At 52.7% G+C, this 17,224-nt stretch overlaps 1 protein-coding gene across 2 annotated transcripts in view; it reads right to left on the reverse strand.

Moving 5' to 3' along the window:
• The window catches only part of SERHL2 (serine hydrolase like 2), a 37,465-nt gene extending 23,907 nt beyond the window's left edge, over positions 1 to 13,558 (reverse strand). The window contains exons 1-8 of one of the 2 annotated variants that reach the window (XM_041755564.1): positions 13,468 to 13,558; positions 12,447 to 12,596; positions 12,224 to 12,337; positions 11,823 to 11,864; positions 11,404 to 11,423; positions 10,887 to 10,961; positions 9,147 to 9,256; positions 7,703 to 7,782 (exon numbers count right to left, since the gene is read on the reverse strand). In XM_041755564.1, coding sequence (XP_041611498.1) covers positions 7,703 to 7,782; positions 9,147 to 9,256; positions 10,887 to 10,961; positions 11,404 to 11,423; positions 11,823 to 11,864; positions 12,224 to 12,337; positions 12,447 to 12,596; positions 13,468 to 13,471 — 595 coding nt within the window. In that variant the 5' untranslated portion in view covers positions 13,472 to 13,558. Of the gene's footprint in view, positions 1 to 7,702; positions 7,783 to 9,146; positions 9,257 to 10,886; positions 10,962 to 11,403; positions 11,424 to 11,822; positions 11,865 to 12,223; positions 12,338 to 12,446; positions 12,597 to 13,018 lie in introns of both variants that reach the window. The other variant, XM_041755565.1, reaches the window with a different exon arrangement.
• Between the last annotated feature and the right edge of the window lie 3,666 nt (positions 13,559 to 17,224).

Raw genomic sequence — 17,224 nt, forward strand, 5'->3', positions numbered from 1 at the left:
CTCTGAACTGGGTGTAGTAGACAGAGAGGAATTCTGCAAAGTCTGTTAAAATTCCTCTTGAAGTCTCTGTTTCAGATGGCCCGGCAAACACTTGCTTACCTAATATTTTCTCTTTCTGTTCTTTCTGTGAATGGCCTTCCTTCCCTTGGAAGCCTAACACCCTTACCCTTTCTCCTTGGTCCAGAATGGCATATATACCCCATTCTGCCTGTCTTTGGAATCTCTCATGTTTATGTGGTATCCCTGCTTGTATGTAATTAAATGTTATTTTCTCCAGTTAATCTATCCATTTAATTCTTAAACCAGGGACACCTGGGTGGCTCAGCGGTTGAGCAACTACCTTTGTGATCCCGGGGTCCTGGGACTGAGTCCCGCATCAGGCTTCTCCCTCTGTCTCTGCCTCTCTAATAAATAAATAAAACTAAAAAAGAAATTCTTAGACCAGCTGGAAGAAACTTGGAGGATTGCGGGGGAGTTTTTCCTCCCCAACACGTCAAAGCCTTTCCTAGCAGCTCCCCATCCCCTGGAACATCTTCTTCCTGGATTATTTGTGTGACTATCTCCCTCACCTGCATCATTTTTGCTCAAAAGTCACTTCTGCATGAGGCCAACCCAGGCCACTGTATTTATAAGACCGAACTGCAAGCTCTGCCCTACATCCTTATCTCATACTGCTCTGCCTTTTCCACACCCTCTCCCCTTGCACACTCTGTGAAAGGCAAGGAGAATGCCACATGCAGCCAGGGCTACCAGAAGCTGGGAGAGGCATACGCAGAGGCTGCCAATGCTTCAATTTGGTTTCTGGCTCCAAATTGCAAGACAACGAATGTTTAAGCCACTCAGTCTGTGGGGCTTTGTAATGGCAGCCCCTGGAAATGAATACAGATTTTGGAGGTTATTTTTAAGGACCTCCAGAAGAGAGAAATTCACCCAAATCTATAGGTGTTGGCGTGAAGCTGATGGCAATTATTTGGTTGGGCTTCTCAGCCTCCAGAGGCTGCTAGAAGTTCAATCTGAAATTTTATGAGAAGCCCCGGCAAAGCACATTTTTAAGAAACCTGTATGGACCATCACTATTCTTTCTGCCCTTACATAAATAATCAGGCCAAGTTTGCTAAAATTGGACTTATTTTACAAACGAATTAGTCTCAATTTGGCTATCTTTGATGAAAATAAGGGTGATTTGAGAGAAAAATTATGTTTCAATAACACACCTTTGTGGATGTTAGATTCTAGTTCATTTTTTTTTACGATTTTATTTATGTATTCATAAGAGACACAGAGAGAGAGAGGCAGAGACACAGGCAGAGGAGAAGCAGGCTCCATGCAGGAGCCTGATGTGGGACTCGATCCCGAAATTCCAGGATCACACCCTGGGCCGAAGGTAAGCGCTGAACAGCTGAGCCACCCAGGGATCCCCTAGATTCTAGTTCTGATGAATTATCTCTCAGTATTTGTTGTTTGCCTATAAAAATGGGGTGGATCCTGAATTCTCTGGTTTCCTCAAACATCTGGTTATGACTCTCAGAACTAAAGTTTCCCATTTTCTTTTTTTTTTTTTTTAAAGATTTATTTATTTATTCATTCAGAGAGAGCAAAGAGAGAGGCAGAGACACAGGCAGAGGGAGAAGCAGGCTCCCTGCAGGAAGCCCGATATAGGACTCGATCCTGGGTCTCCAGGATCACACCCCGGGCTGCAGGCAGCGCCAAAGGCTGCGCCACTGGGGCTGCCCAAGTTTCCCATTTTCTCCCATACTTCACCTTGAAACCACTGACAACTAAAACCATCTTTTTTTTTTTCATGAAGCCTTGAAGATGGAAGCCTGATGATTTGAGGTAAACTTCAGAGAAACTGCCACAACAGCTCATGTTTAAGCAATCTTCCTGTCTATTGCTGTAGGGACCACTCAGAAACATTGCCAGAGACATTCAAACTCCAGGTCAGGGAAAAGTTGTCAGCCCTCACTCCATCTGAACATGCTCAAGCATCTAGAAATCTTCTAGAAATCTAGAAATCTTCTCCCTGGCAGCACTCAGGACTGACACTGGGTTTATGATTTGCTCCAGCCATTAACCTGTGTTTTTCTTTTGTTTCCATAGAAATACCTCTTACTAATTACCTGATTGCTTGCACAATATAGGGCTAACTTTGAGCGCCCACCTGCCTCCTGAAATGAGACACCTGTTTAACTGAAGTAGCCTATTTTTTTTTTAAAGTAGCCTATTTTCAAGACTAAGACTGGGATCCCTGGGTGGTGCAGCGGTTTGGCGGCTGCCTTTGACCCAGGGCGCGATCCTGAAGACCCGGGATCGAATCCCACGTCGGGCTCCCGGTGCATGGAGCCTGCTTCTCCCTCTGCCTGTGTCTCTGCCTCTCTCTCTGTGACTATCATAAATAAATAAAAAAAAAATTATTAAAAAAAAAGACTAAGACTGGTTCATGAAATATGGAGCAAACTTCTTACAACACAACAGTTAAACTCCAGCTAAGAGGAAACAATGTTGGTCTAAGGGAAAAAAAAACTGTCAAAAGGGAAAAGTGTGCATTCATAACCACATCATGGGACTTTCGTTATGTTGTGGTGGCCCATTAACAAACCATCCCCGGTACTTGCTCATGGGGCTATTTGGAAGAAGAGGAGATTCTGACCTTAGAGAAAGGAAGACCTCCCCGCCACCAAAAAAAAAAAAAAAAAAAAACCCACACCAAATCCACCAAAGACCTGGGATCACCCAAAGCTTAGATGATGGCACACCCAGAGCACAGACCTCCCTTGACCACTTTCTGAAAAAGAATTTGCTAAGCTGTTCTTGTAAGCCCCTGAAAGAAGGACCTCAAGGTGTTATTCAGGAGACAATCCCACTAAGGGATGATTAGAACTACTCGGGGTTGTTCGCTTTGCTCGGTAATCCTCAATCTCTTTTACTTGGAAAGATAATTCCATGGTCAGAGTTTCACAAACTTTAGCTTCTTCAGGTAACTTGTCTGATTGCTGGATATGTTACCTGAAGCCCTTCTCCATACACGACCACGCTGACTCCACAGCTATGTCCATAATCCATTTCTCCAAGGAGCCCAACTTCTCGGCAACCTACGTGGTCAAAATACTTAATGGAGGGGCAGCCTGGGTGGCTCAGCAGTTTAGTGCCGCCTTTGGCCCAGGATGTGATCCTGGAGACCCGAGATCAAGTCCCGCATCGGGCTCCCTGGCATGGAGCCTGCTTCTCCCTCTGCCTGTGTCCCTGCCTCTCTCTCTCATCTCTTGTCAATAAATAAATAAAATCTAAAAAAACAAAAAACAACAACAAAAAAAACTTAACGGAGCATTCTGTGTACCCTGTTTCTTTTTAACACCCCCTATAGTGTCCCCTGTAATGACCTTAGGAGGCTCACATAAGGGCACTGGAACCTATGGTCATAAAAACTGAACACTCTATAACAGACATTGACTACTTGTTTGCTTAACATAACCCATTTCCTGGAACACCGTCTCTTTTTTTAGTTCAGCAAAGAAGGACTAATCAGTCTTCAGGTTACACTACCTCTTGCCTATGTACAGATTGGAGGTCACAAAATAGTACCTACCTCAAGGGAATCTCCCCCTTCACAGGCACGTGATATGAATTTCAAGTGGACGCTGCCTTCTACTGATCCCTGACTTGACCAGGTTTTAAACAAGATCTCCCACACTAAAAAGCTTAATTTTCCAAAAATGTCCAGAATCCCTCTGAGCCCCAATGGGATATATATTTGTCTGTGGGTCAACTGATGAGCTTCAGGCCTATGAACGCTGGGACAGAGGTGGACAGGAGTTTCTCATTTACTAGGCCACCTAGTCCCTTCTTTCTTTCTCTATAATTCCAAGGATGTTCAGCATTGGGCCAGCTCTTTTTTTCCCCAGAACTAAAAAGTCCATATTGAATGGTGACATGATCGGGGGAGAAGTGCAGGACTATCTACCAGGGTGTCCGGACGATGGAACAGGCTCTTTCTTTGGAAGAACTTTACTATCCCGGTGAGCAGTGGCAGCCCATGAACATAAGATTAGAAACCTCTCTGTATCTTTGGGATTATTTGCTAACGAAACTGTTTCAACTATAGCAGCTCAAGAGGAGGACTTAGGACTCTTTAGCCAGAATAGTTTTAGATAACAGAAGTGTTATAGGTTATAGTTTAGCAGAACAAGGAAGGATTTGTATGTTAACTAATTCATCAGCTGGCACATACATTAATCCTTCCTCAGAAGTGGAAGTTCCACTTGACAAAATAAAGACAACAGGCTACTTGGTTGCAACAAATCGCTGAGTTGCCAGTCTCAGATTTGGACTGCTTTTCCAGATTATTTTCTAGGATTCTCCAAGGATTTAGGTCAATCTTCCTAGGATTATTTACTCAAATGTGGAACTTTGCAGATTCCTAATTCTCCTTCTTTGCTACTTAATCACAAAGTGCGGTACAAAACGTACCAAAGCTATCACCCAAAGTACAGGGGTGCCTGGGTGCTCAGTTGGTTAAGCATCTGCCTTTGGCTCAAGTCATGATCTCAAAGTCCTGGAATAGGGACCCATGGTGGGCTCCCTGCTTGTACTCTCTCCTTCTCTCAAAATAAAGAAAATCTTAAATAAAGAAAAATAAAAGTACATAAATTCTAGTAATGCAGAATGTAGGGCTTTAAGCCAGAACTAAGGAATGTTTCCAGTTAAGGGCAGAAAGGATCCGTTCTGCTCACCCCAATCTCAGCCCGATTTCAGCAGGAAATAGCCAGAGTGGTTATCAGGCGGATTTGCTCATGAACAAGGACTGATCAAAGACAGTAGGGACAGAAAACAGTAACTAGAGTTAACGGGGCAACCATGGCAGCTGCAGCTTCCTTACCCAAACCTGCTTGTTCTGGGAATGCTATCGGCCGCCATGTTCCTGTAGGGTACTACTCTCGCCTGACACCATGATAACCGAGAGTTAATTTATGTTTTTTGGAGACTCAAGGTTTCATCAAGAAGCCAACCAGAGGGCCACCTGGGTGGCTCAGTGGTTGAGCATCTCATGATCCCAGGGTCCTGGGATCGAGTCCCACATCGGGTTCCCCGCAGGGAGCCTGCTTCTCCTTCTGCCTGTGTCTCTGCCTCTCCTTCTATGTCTCTCTCTCATGAATAGATAAATAAAATCTTTAAAATAAAAAAAAAGGGATCCCTGGGTGGCGCAGCGGTTTGGCGCCTGCCTTTGGCCCAGGGCGCGATCCTGGAGACCCGGGATCGAATCCCACATCGGGCTCCCAGTGCATGGAGCCTGCTTCTCCCTCTGCCTGTGTCTCTGCCTCTCTCTCTCTCTCTCTCTCTCTCTCTCTGTGACTATCATAAATAAATAAAAATTAAAAAAAAAATAAAAATAAAAATAAAAAATATTAAAAATAAATAAATAAATAAATAAAATAAAATAAAAAAAAAAAAAAAAAAAAAAGAAGCCTGCCAGAACTGCTCGGGACCACTGACCTCCCCTCAGAGCCCAACAAAATGAAACAAGCCCTCCCTGACCCAGTAACTTGCTTTATCTGGTTTTGTGTCACACAGCTCCTCTCCCCTTTACCCAGACCCTTTCCCACTTGCATTTAAACCCTGGCTGTCCACCTCGGGGCTGTTGCCCCAGCTCCTCGCCTCCTCCCCTGTCTGCCTCTCACATAAACCTTCTCCTTACTGCACACCTTCTGGCTCAGTGATGGGTTGTGCTGTGCATCGGGCCCATGACCTTGAGTTCGGTTACAGGATCAAGTGGAGTGACGGGGCTGCCCCTGCTCTCTGCTACTCCAGAGGGGTGTGGGGATGGTCACGGGCTCTGGGGCCTGAGGACGACGACCCCGGAGCAGCAGCTCTCCAGGTGTCACACTACCCAGTGGGTGTGGGGAGCCCGCTCTGTCTTGTTTTAGGTTACCCTCCGGCCCCAAGGGGCCATGACTGCTGCAGAGGGGCCTTGTCCACTCCCCTCTTCCCTCCTCGTCCACGGCTGTGGTATCCGGGCTCACCACTCATGTGACCCGGGCCTGGCCTAAGCAGCTTCCCCAGCCCAGCTGGGAATGTGTCTTATTCCGGATTAGCCCACTTCTGTGCCGGGGCCCCTTGGGGTGGGCCATCTGTGCGGGCACATTGGGAAGCCCAGGCCCACGGCCCTCCACCTCGACCTCTCCTCTGCGTGGCGGATTTGTGAGGTTCGGAGATGAGTCCCTTCAGGAAAAGTCACAGACTGGCAGCCTGAGGCCAAATCATCCCTTAAGCATATTCCACTTGACCTTGTGGTATGTTGGCAACACGGGAGGTCTCTGGCTTCTCGTGAGTAACTGGAAATTCTGGCCATGCGAGGCCTGAGTCCCTGGTGATAACCACTGGCTGGGCTGTCCTGCCCCCAGACCCACAGCCCCTACCACTCCCTGCTGCCTGACTCCCAGCAGCCCGATTAATTCCACAACTTGCTCAGATCCAGCAAGCACTTGGGGTTGACCCCTGCCTCGTCTGGTACTTTATAAACTGAAGCTGCGTTCACCACCTCGCTTGATCCTCTCTGACCATACGCACAAAGATCCCAAGACGTTACTTATCACCTGAGAAAAATGGGGAGGAGGTGTCTAAAAGGGAGGAGGGACTTGCCTAAGACCTTGAGCTAGCAGAGTTAGGAATCAACCCAGGCGTTCCTGCCCGATTTATTGCAGGTTCCATCGTCCCCAGCTCTCTCCCGTGGTTTCTACTCCACCTCCTGGGAGCTGCTGCTGGGACCCCCATCTGTGGGTTTCTTCCAGAACACCCTGTATATTTTTATTGCACTTAAAAAATATATTTCATTTATTTATTCATGAGAGACACAGAGACAGCCAGAGACACAGGCAGAGGGAGAGGGCAGGTTCCCTACGGGGAGCCCGATGCGGGACTCGATCCCAGGACCCCGGGATCATGAGACGCTCAACCACTGAGCCACCCAGGTGCTCCGTTTATCACACTTATAATAAAATGTCTATTGTTTTTGGTCTGTTTATTTGTTTATCATCTGTTTCGCCTCCTAGAGTATATGTTCCTGACCTGGCCTCCTCCTTGCTCAACCCCTGGGGAGTCATTTCCAGGGAGGGCTCTTGTGAACGGCGCCCTCAGCCAGAGGTGCCAGCCCCCCAGGAGAGGGGCAGAGTCTGCTCTCACTCACCCCAGCTCCCGCGGTGGCCTTGCTAGGGGCTGGCACTGAGCAAACTCTTGGTAGTTTTCCCGGGTGAATATTACTGGGTAAGGAAGTGCAGAAAGCACGGGCCTGATGCTGCCCTAAGGCCCAGGTGCCACCTACCCTACTTCCCCATTTTGCAAAACCTCTTTCAAGTTGCGCTGCCCCGTAGGACATCCCCAAACCCCAGCCTTGGACACTGGCACCCACCACACAGGGTCAGCAGAGCATGGCGGCGACATTCCCCAACATCTACTCTCCAGACACTGGACTACGCTCCCCACGGGCCTATCTCACCTGGCACATGTCACTTGGCCTACTACTGGAGCCTCAGTTTCTCCAGCTCTGGACGGGGGAAGTATGGGGCAGCAGGAGGATGGCATGAGATACACCCTGCCAAGCACTGAGTGCCGTGTCTGCTCCAGAGCAGGCTGCCAGAGGGCCTAGTGGTTATCGCTCCTCAGTAAGGACAGTGCCAAGAAGTAACGGTCTTGGATGGTGAGTCCCTACCTGTGGCCATCTGCGTGGTTCCTCTCTGCAGGAGGAGTCGCCCACACTCCTCATTCAAGTGATTGTTGTTCTTCAGGAATCTGGGGAAGACAGAGGGACATGAAGGTACTGGGGCAGAGAAGGCCAGATGGAAAGAAGAGGAGGGCCGCCCACAAGGGACACAGGCATGTGTCAAGGGGGATGTTTCCATCAACTCTCCCGCACGCATGTGTGAGCACACATATGTGTGTGTGTGTATTTTCTTTCCTTTATTTTTTCAAAAAATTTTTAAAAAGATTTAATTTAGGGATGCCTGGGTGGCTCAGTGGTTCAGTGCCTGCCTTCAGCTCAGGGCGTGATCCTGGAATCCCGGATCGAATCCCACATCGGGCTCCCTGCATGGAGCCTGTTTCTCTCTCTCTGCCTATGTCTCTGCCCCTCTCTCTCTCTCTCTGTCTCTCATGAATAAATAAATAAAATCTTTAAAAAAATAAAATAGGGCACCCCCGGTGGCGCAGCGGTTTAGCGCCGCCTGCAGCCCGGGGTCTGATCCTGGAGACCCGGATCGAGTCCCGCATCGGGCTCCCTGCATGGAGCCCGCTTCTCCCTCTGCCTGTGTCTCTGCCTCTCAGTCTCTCTCTCTCTCTCTGAATAAATAAATTTTAAAAAAATACTTATAAAAAATAATAAAATAAAATAAAAAGATTTAATTTATTTATTCATGAGAGACAGAGAGAGAGGCAGAGACACAAGCAGAGGGAGAAGCAGGCTCCATGCAGGGACTCCCCCTACGCGGGACTCGATCCCGGGACTCTAGGATCACGCCCCAGGCCAAAGGCAGGTGCCAAACTGCTGAGCCACCCAGGGATCCCGTTCTCTCCCTTAGATAACAAATATTTGTAGGTCCCTGACCACCGGGAGCACTTCCAGGTGCTAGATATACAGAGGCAACCAGCCTATGGTCACCACCCACAGACCTTCAATTATCTACAGGGCAGGGAGGAGCAGCTCACCTAGGGGAGTGGGGGGCAGGCTCCCAGAGGAAATAGCAGTCAGCTGAGGCTGGAGGAGGAGTGGGCAAGTTAGCAAGGTGCCTGCAGAGAGGTCCAGATAGGAGCCACAGAGAGAAAATGTGTGCAAGGAAGGACTGTGTGTTTGTGTGTGCATGCACACGTGTGCATGATTATAGGGAGAGGAAGATGGGTACAGAGCGTGTGGAAAGGGGTCTTGGTAAACGAAGTGTGTGGCTACAGAGCAGGGAGGATGCAAGGCTCTGAAGAGTGAGTGCCAGGAGGCCCGATACCCGGGCGAGCACAGAGCAACAGGGCCGGGGTGGATTCCTGCTGAGGAGACAGACGCGGCCTCTGTACCCCAGAGATTTCCTCCCTTCATATCCTGCACTTGCACCCAGGTCTCCCTCCCACCACTCCCTCCCACCAGCCCCCTCTTCCCCCTTGGCACTCACCTCTGCAGCATCTCCTCTGGCTTGACCACTTGCCGGGGCTTCTGGAAGGCCTCTGCCTGCAGCATGTGCTCTATGGCTCCCCGCCTGTAAGTCAGCATGTTCTCCATTCCCTGGGGATTTGTGGGTTCTGCTGGGTGGGCAGGGCTCTGGGCTGCTGACAGAGGGGCTCAGCTCCCCCCTCCACCCTCTGCTGTCAGCGGCCCCTCTGTCAGGGTCCATTCTGACCCGAGATCCATTCTGACCCAGTGAAGGGCGGCACAGGATCAGCCCCTGCTAGTCATCCCTGGGATGGGAGTGAGTTGTCTGCCTCACTGACTTCCGGGCCAGCCCTGCCAGTGGTCGGGACAGCTGGGAGGGATGAGGGCGATGGAGGGGAAAGGAAATCTCTGGCAACTGCAAGTGCTTTGCAAAGGTTCAGTATTAGATCTGTAAGTCACAGAGCATCCCGGGTTGGCAACTTTATCTGCTTTAATTCCTGCCATCCCTCCAGGTGGCAGACAGGAGACTGCAGAGGGGGCTTCTGGACCCCCTCCGAGTGCACCCATTTCCAACTCAGCTCACTCGGACAACAGCCCAATCCGGTCCACAGTCTGCCACCCAGAGCACCAGTGGGAAGTGACACTCCCAGCCAAGTCCCTGAGAATGCAGGACAGGGAGGACCAAATACCCAGGGGCCCCGGAGAGGATCCTGGGGCACCATGTTTGTTAACTCCGCGAGTGAAACAGAAAATAGTCCCAGGGTCCTCACCGGATCCTCACATTCACCCACAAGCTATCCACCCATGAACCCAACACGAATTGAGCGCTATGTGCTGGGATTGGGCAGGTGGTGATAAAAAAGACAGCACGGCTCAGGCCCTTTTGGCATCTGTGGCCATTTTACAGATAAGCAACCGAAGCTGGTGACAAAGCTGTGTCACAACCGAGAGGCTGAGCTTCTGGGGATGGAGTGACAGAATGTGACAACAGGCAGGCAACTCCAAGGTCATTTAGGCTAACCTCCTCATTTTACAGGTGAGGAAACGGAGACTCAGCTAGGCCCAGTAACTTGCCCAGGGTCACTCAGCAGATGAGTGGCAGAACCAGGACTCAGATGCAGGGACAGCCTCGTTTGTTGTCATCGGCAGTGGTGGGAGGGATCAGTACTTTCCCTTCCGTCCACACCCAGGGCTGCTGTGTGCTGTTGTGCAATGTGCACACAGCACAAATGCACACAACTGAACATGAGTGTGGACGGCCTCATTGGGCTGTGTGCCCCCAGAGCCCCTCAATCCACTGTTCCTGCCCTCTCCCAGGCCCTACTGCTTGGTGATAGACCTGGCATTCTATATGTCCCAGGCCACATATAGGGTTTCCAAGGATGACAAAGGCTTTCCCTTCACCCTGCCCACTCCTTTTTTTCTTTTTTAAAGGTTTTATTTGTTTATTCATGACAGAGAGAGACAGACAGACAGGCAGAGGGAGAAGCAGGCTCTGAGCAGGGAGCCCGATGTGGGACTCAATTCTGGGTCTCCAGGATCACACCCTAGGCCAAAGGTGGTGCCAAACCGTTGGGCCCCCGGGGCTGCCCACCTCTGTCCACTCCTTAGGGGTACAGGCTGCACAGCCCTGTCCCCTGTGGGGGCCCCCTGAGCCCCCATATCTGCCCTCTGCAGCCTCCTCCCACCTCCCTGGTACCCGCCCACTGCCAGGCGCATGGGTCTCCCCCACGACAGCATCCATGAAAGCCCTCACTCTTACTTTAGGGTCCATGGTAAATGGCAATGTGTCCAGCAAGATCAGTTTATCCACCATCTCGGGGAAGATACAGGAAAACTATGATGTGACCCAAAAAGGAAAGAATGAGTAGGAGGGGAAGAAGGCAAAAGGACTCAAGGTTTTCCCTGGGGACACGGGTGTTTCCAAGCAGCCAGAAAAAGAATCTTCAGTCCCTTCAGGGTACCCCCCTGCCCAAGGTCCACATCCAGACCAAGGTCCACGCCCTGGTGATGGCTGGATTCCAGGATTCTCTGGGGAGTGTGGAAACTCTGAACTCCATCGGGAATCCAGTTTCACTGATGTCCCCGCAATAATGATTATATCACTGCCATCTATAAAGCAAACTGGCCCTAGGCCATAAAGTGCTCACTTCCAATTTGTGACAGGAGGAGCCACTTCCCTTCCCGGTAACTCCTCCTTCTCCCCTGCCCACCTCAGGCCCCACCTGCAGGAATGCCTGACATGGCCAGAGGTGGACACTGCAAAGCCATCTACTCACCATTCCGCCGATAATGCCACCTGGGGGACAAAAGAGTAGTGACCTGGTACTCCCCAGCTCTCCGAATCCTACCAAGACTCTCTCACAGGGGCTGCCCCTCCCCGGGCTAGGGGCCTGGCTCTCTCCCACCAAGGGAAGGCAGGGCTCTTCATTCCATCCCGAAGGCCACATGGCCCCTTCATCAGACCTCGCCACCCAAAAGGTCACATATTCCCTTGTCGTACCACCTCTGAGTCCGTATGTCCCCTGGAGGGGGGTGGTTCAGGCCAAAGGGCATAGTGTCCAGGACACCCACAAACCCCCTCATGTCTTCTGGCAGCGCCCAGAAGTGCAGGGTACTGTGTACCACCTCCTCTCCCTCCCTCGCAGCCCCTCAGCCCACTCGGCCCCCTCCCAGCCAAAGTGTAAACTCTACTCACCAAAACTATGACTCAGGAGGGAAAAACGCTTCCACTTCAAGGCTGAAAACACAGAGCCAGGTCAGGATGGGCCCGGGCTGCCCCCCACCCTGCCCTACAGTCCCTGTGCTCGGGACATCCCTCCCCAGCAGCTGGGGTGCCCCACTCAGGGAACTAGCTTGGAGGGGTTCTAGCTTCCCTGCAAGGGGTGGAGCCCCCAGAAGGATGAGAGCTCTTGGCAGCCTTCTCCCAACCTTCCCCAAGTCACCTCAATCCCTGGGAAAACTGGGGCCAGAGCCAGGTCACTCTCAGGCAGCACTGTTTCCTGGCCACCACACCCCACTCCAACGAGAAGAGGGGGTGTCCCAGTGTGTGTGTGTGCGCGCGCGCACACACACACACACACACTGCCTCCGACTTACCTGCTACAACTCTCCTGATCTCATTCACAAAGTTTTCCTGGCAATACGGGACACCAAGGTAGTAATGGGACGAGAGCCCATGTCCCCCGAAATCCATGGCAACATAATGGAAGTCTGAGGCAAGAGATGCGGGTCAGGGAAGGCGTCTAGGTGAGCCATCTCCCCACCCCTCATGCCCCTGCAGTCTATGTCACATTGCCCCTTGGCTTCCCTGCACTCCCACCTTTTGGAAGAAGAGGGATGAGTCTGTCAAAGGAGTTGGCATTGTCCAGCCAGCCGTGCAGGCAAAGAACTGGGGAGCCCTGCTGGGAGCCCCAGGCTTTGGCAGCGATGTGACCCCAGGGCACAGCCAGCTTCAGTTCTGAGAGCAGACCTGGAAGACAGCCACCCCCTCGATCGCCAAGCAGGTGCTTTCTGAGGCCCCCATCAGTGCCCTAACCTGTCCGGGGGCATGGGGCAGCCCCGGGGGACTCAGATCCCTAGCTTCCTACACTGCCCCCCGGGGGGATGACCGGGAGAGAGCGTGACATGGGCTGGGGACACTCAGAGGAAGGAAAGAAAAACTGGGTCCCCTGAGTGAGGAAAACCAGGGGAGGGTTTCATTTGCAGAACTTTATGGAGTTGGCTGGGGAACTGGGCAGACCTGGGCTCTGCCGGCTGCGTGTCACCATGGGCCACGATTACTAACCCCTCCCAGCGAGCCCCGGTTTCCCTTTCTGTAAAACCGGAGCAAACAGAGTAATAACAGCCAACAAATTCTCAACTTTCGGAGGGGCGGAGGGGGGCCCCTCTCACCTCCTCACAGCAAGTCCGACCAGTATCACCCTCCCTTCGCAGACCAGTAAACTGAGGCAGGGGGGATGCAGTCCGTGCCCGAGGCCGATCTGGCGCAGGCGGCACCATCCCAGGACCCGGTCCTGACCACCCGGCACCGCGCGGTGTCCGGCCAGCGCTGGTCAGGGCTGCCTTCTCCCCGGTCCGCCACTGACCTCTCCACCCGGTCGGGCTGGAGACCGTGCGCCCCGGACCCCCGCGCTTGCTCCTCTATCCCGGGGCTCCCGGAACCCTGAGAGGCCGCGCGCGCCCCGGCCTGGGACCCCGCCCTCCCGCGGGGGCGCGTCCGCCCGCTCCCACTGCCCCTCCATGGGCGGAGGGCGCCCAAGTCTGTGGGGGGCGGCCGGGAGGGCGCGCGCGGCGACCCCCAGCCTCCCCCGGTCTAGGGGCCTGCGGCGCAGCGTCGTCACCCATTGCTGGACTCCCGCGGTCGCACGCACCACGCCGCCCCAAGGTCGAGACTCTTCCAGTAAACGCCGGAGCTTCAGGCCCCGCCCCCGCCGGCCGTCCAGGCCCCGGCCCGGCCCGGCCCCGCCCCGCCCCGCCCCGCCCGCGCCCCGCTCCGCTCCCGGCCCCGCCCCCGCCGGCCGTCCCGCCCCGCCCCCGCCCCGCTCCGCTCCCGGCCCCGCCCCCGCCGGCCGTCCAGGCCCCGCCCCCGCCGGCCGTCCAGGCCCCGCCCCCGCCGGCCGTCCAGGCCCCGCCCCCGCCGGCCGTCCAGGCCCCGCCCCGGCCCCGCCCCGGCCCCGCCGGCCGTCCAGTCCCGCCCCGGCCCCGCCCCCGGCCCCGCCTGTCCACCGGTCCCTGGGCCCACCAGTGACTTCCGGAGGGCGACCGCGTGTGACCCGCCTCTCCCCTCTGGCCCGGAGGGGCCCCGAGCTCCCGGATACTCACCCACCCCGCGACTGGGGAGCTCGGGGCGGGGGCCACACCACCTCCAAAATTTGGGGTCACACCCGGATGGCATCTAGGAGAGTGATGTCTCTGCTTGACGCGTGGGTGACGGGTACCAGGCCCTGGGCAGTCTCCAAGCTGGCCTCGTTCCAGCGCTGGACCAGGAGCAGCCGCAGGGAGCGGGCCACCGCCTGGATGCTCACTGGCTCGCACCCCTGGATTAAAGGTGGAGAGACTGGGCAGGCCACTTGAGCGACGCCTTCGGCCCAGGCCCTGATCCTGGGGACCTGGGATCCAGTCTCACGTCGGGCCCCCTGCATGGAGCCTGCTTCTCCCTCTGCCTGTGTCTCTGTCCCTCTCTCTCTCTCTCTGTGTCTCTCATAAATAAATAAAATCTTTAATAAATAAATAAATAAATAAATAAATAAATAAATAAATAAATAAATAAATAAATAAAGGTGGAGTGACTCTAATGGTTAACTGTTTGCCTGGAAGGCCTGCCACGAACCAGCCTTAGTATTTGCTGCACAAGTGAATGAATGTGTAAACTGGGGACATGGGGGAACTCCCCAAGTGAAGAAGCATTATGCACAGAGTGACCCTGAAAAGGATCAAGAACCCCAAGTCAGCGGGACGCCTGGGTGGCTCAGCCTTTGGCTCAGGACGTGATCCCAGGAACCGGGATCAAATCCCGCATCGGGCTCCCCTGCTTCTCCCTCTGCCTGTGTCTCTGCCTTCCTCTCTCTCTCTCTCTCTCTCTCTGTGTCTCTCATGGATAAACAAACAAAATCTTTTTTAAAAAGCCTAGAAAAAAAAAAAAATAAATAAATAAATAAATAAATAAATAAATAAATAAAAAGCCTAGGAGTGACCCCTCGGAGGTCACCATCCAGCAGAGCCCCTTAAATGGTGAAGCAGGGTTGGAGCGAGGACTGCCCAGTGAATTCTCCCAGGTGGAGACAGAAGACCCAGGCCCTGAAGGAGGGCAGGCAAGGGCGTGCCACAGTGCAAGGAAAGTTGTCAGTGGCTAGAAGACCTGGGGAAGAGGGAGCCTTGGGGCTGAGTGTGGGGATAAGGAATCTGGCCCTTACCTGAATTGTGGGGGTCTGGGGAGGTTGCTTGGACCTAGGGGTGATGAGACCACTTCTATGACAGGTACACACCCAGTGGTGTCCTTTAGTTCCAGGATGCTTTGGCTTCCTTGCAGGGGGTGACAGATCTTGGGGTGAGAGAACCAATGGGACATGATTGCTTTGAAGGGGCTCTTTTCTCCTCCACCTTGGGGACCCACTGACATCTCTTCTTCATGGATGATGCTGCATTTATACTTGGCACCAGTCTCCAGTCTGACCTCTAGGTGGGGACCTCTAGTGCATCAGACCTTCAGCCCAATTGGCCAGCGTCCAGCGTCTGCTCCCTCCTCCCTGTCCCTCAGGCAGTCACCGGCTCCTCCTTTCTCAGGCTGCCAAGGCCTTTTCCTGCCTGCCAAATCACTTGCTCCTGCCCCATGTATCCTCCGACTGCCTCAACACCCCCTTCAGCTTCCCTGTGGGAATCATAGAGAGGTCACTACTCTACACAAATGCATACCTGGGGGCACCTGGGTGGCTCAGTTGGGTGAGCATTTGCCTTTGGTTCAGGTCAAGATCCCAGCCAGGGTCCTGAAGTCAAGCCCCACCTTGGTAACTCTTGCTCAGCGAGGAGCCTGCTACTCCCTCTCCCTCTGCTCCTCCCTCTCCCTCTGCTCCTCCCCTGCTTGTACTCTCTCACTCTCTTTCTCTCAAATAAATAAAATCTTTTTTTTTTTTTTTCTTTTTTTAAGATTCATGCAGGCTTCATGCAGGGAGCCCGATGCGGGACTCGATCCCCGGACTCCAGGATCACTCCCTGGGTCGAAGGCAGGCGCTCAACCGCTGAGCCACCCAGGCATCCCTCAAATAAATAAATGAAATCTTAAAAACAAAACCAAATGTACCCCTGGTCACACGGGCCTTGATAAAGGGTGACCTGCATTGGCTCAGCCTCAGGACAGTCCCTCTCACTCCCCCAGACTGGACTGGGCTCTGAGCAAATGTCCCGCGCAGTGGGCACGAGTGAGTGGCAGTGCTCTCCTGAGGCTTTGAGACTGAGCAGACCCTCTTTTGTTTGGGCACAGATTCAGGGATGGTGCTGGTGAGCATGCAGCCAGAGCTAAGTGGAACAGTGACCTGTGATGGCCCTGGGCAGAACAAGGAGCTGGGCATCCCAGCAGCCCGAGGTTGCAGAGGGGATGTGAATGCCTGCAAGTGGTCAGGGACAGAAACGCTGAGTCATTGTGGTGTGCCTGGTCCCCGTGTAAGGAGCTTCAGGAAGAGCAACATAATCCAGGGCATCTTGGAAAACTGGAGCTATTAAAAGCTCTTTGCTGGCATGTAGCCCCGGGGCTGGGAGCCAGGTCTTTGGCACTCCACCACCTACAGTCCAAGGAGCTCTCCATGCTCTGCTGTCCTCACGCTGAGCCAACTGCAGGCCACCACCCTACCCTGTCCTACTGCCCTAAGACATAGTGGCCTGAGTACTCTTTGCCAGGTCAGCTTGTTCCCCCTACTCTCTCCTTCATGCCCTGGGACAAGGCCTGACATGTTCTTAGAGCCTCATGGTGGTTGATATGGTAGAGGGAGATGACTCTAGGCTTTTCTTTCTTTTTTTTTTCTTTCTTTTTTTTTTTAAGATTTTATTTATTTATTCATGAGAGACACACAGAGAGAGAGAGAGAGAGAGAGAGAGGCAGAGACACAGGCTGTGTGCAGGAGCCTGATGTGGGACTCGATCCTGGGACTCCAGGATCACACCCCGGGCCGAAGGCAGACCCTTAACCGCTGAGCCACCCAGGCGTCCCTTTTCTTTTCTTTTTTTTTTTTTTTAAGATTTTATTTATTTATTCATGAGAGACACAGAAACAGGCAGAGACACAGGCAGGAGAAGCAGGACCCTGATGCAAGACACTATCCCAGGACCCTAGGATCACACCCTCCCTGAGCCAAAGGCAGACGCTCAACCACTCAACCACTGAGCCACCCAGGTGCCCCTAGATTTCTTTTAAACAAACAAAAAACAAACCAACAAAAAAACAAATCGTAAACCCTTCCTGAGAATACCCACAACTTCCCCTTTAATTCTTTTGTCCAGAGACAGTGGCTTTTCATTTGATTTCTTTTCTTTCTTTCTTTTTTTTTTTTTTTTTTAAGATTTTATTTATTCGCGAGAGACACAGAGAGAGAGGGAGGCAGAGACACA

Source organism: Vulpes lagopus, chromosome 5, assembly GCF_018345385.1.
Source record: "Vulpes lagopus strain Blue_001 chromosome 5, ASM1834538v1, whole genome shotgun sequence".
Classification (NCBI taxonomy): domain Eukaryota; kingdom Metazoa; phylum Chordata; class Mammalia; order Carnivora; family Canidae; genus Vulpes; species Vulpes lagopus.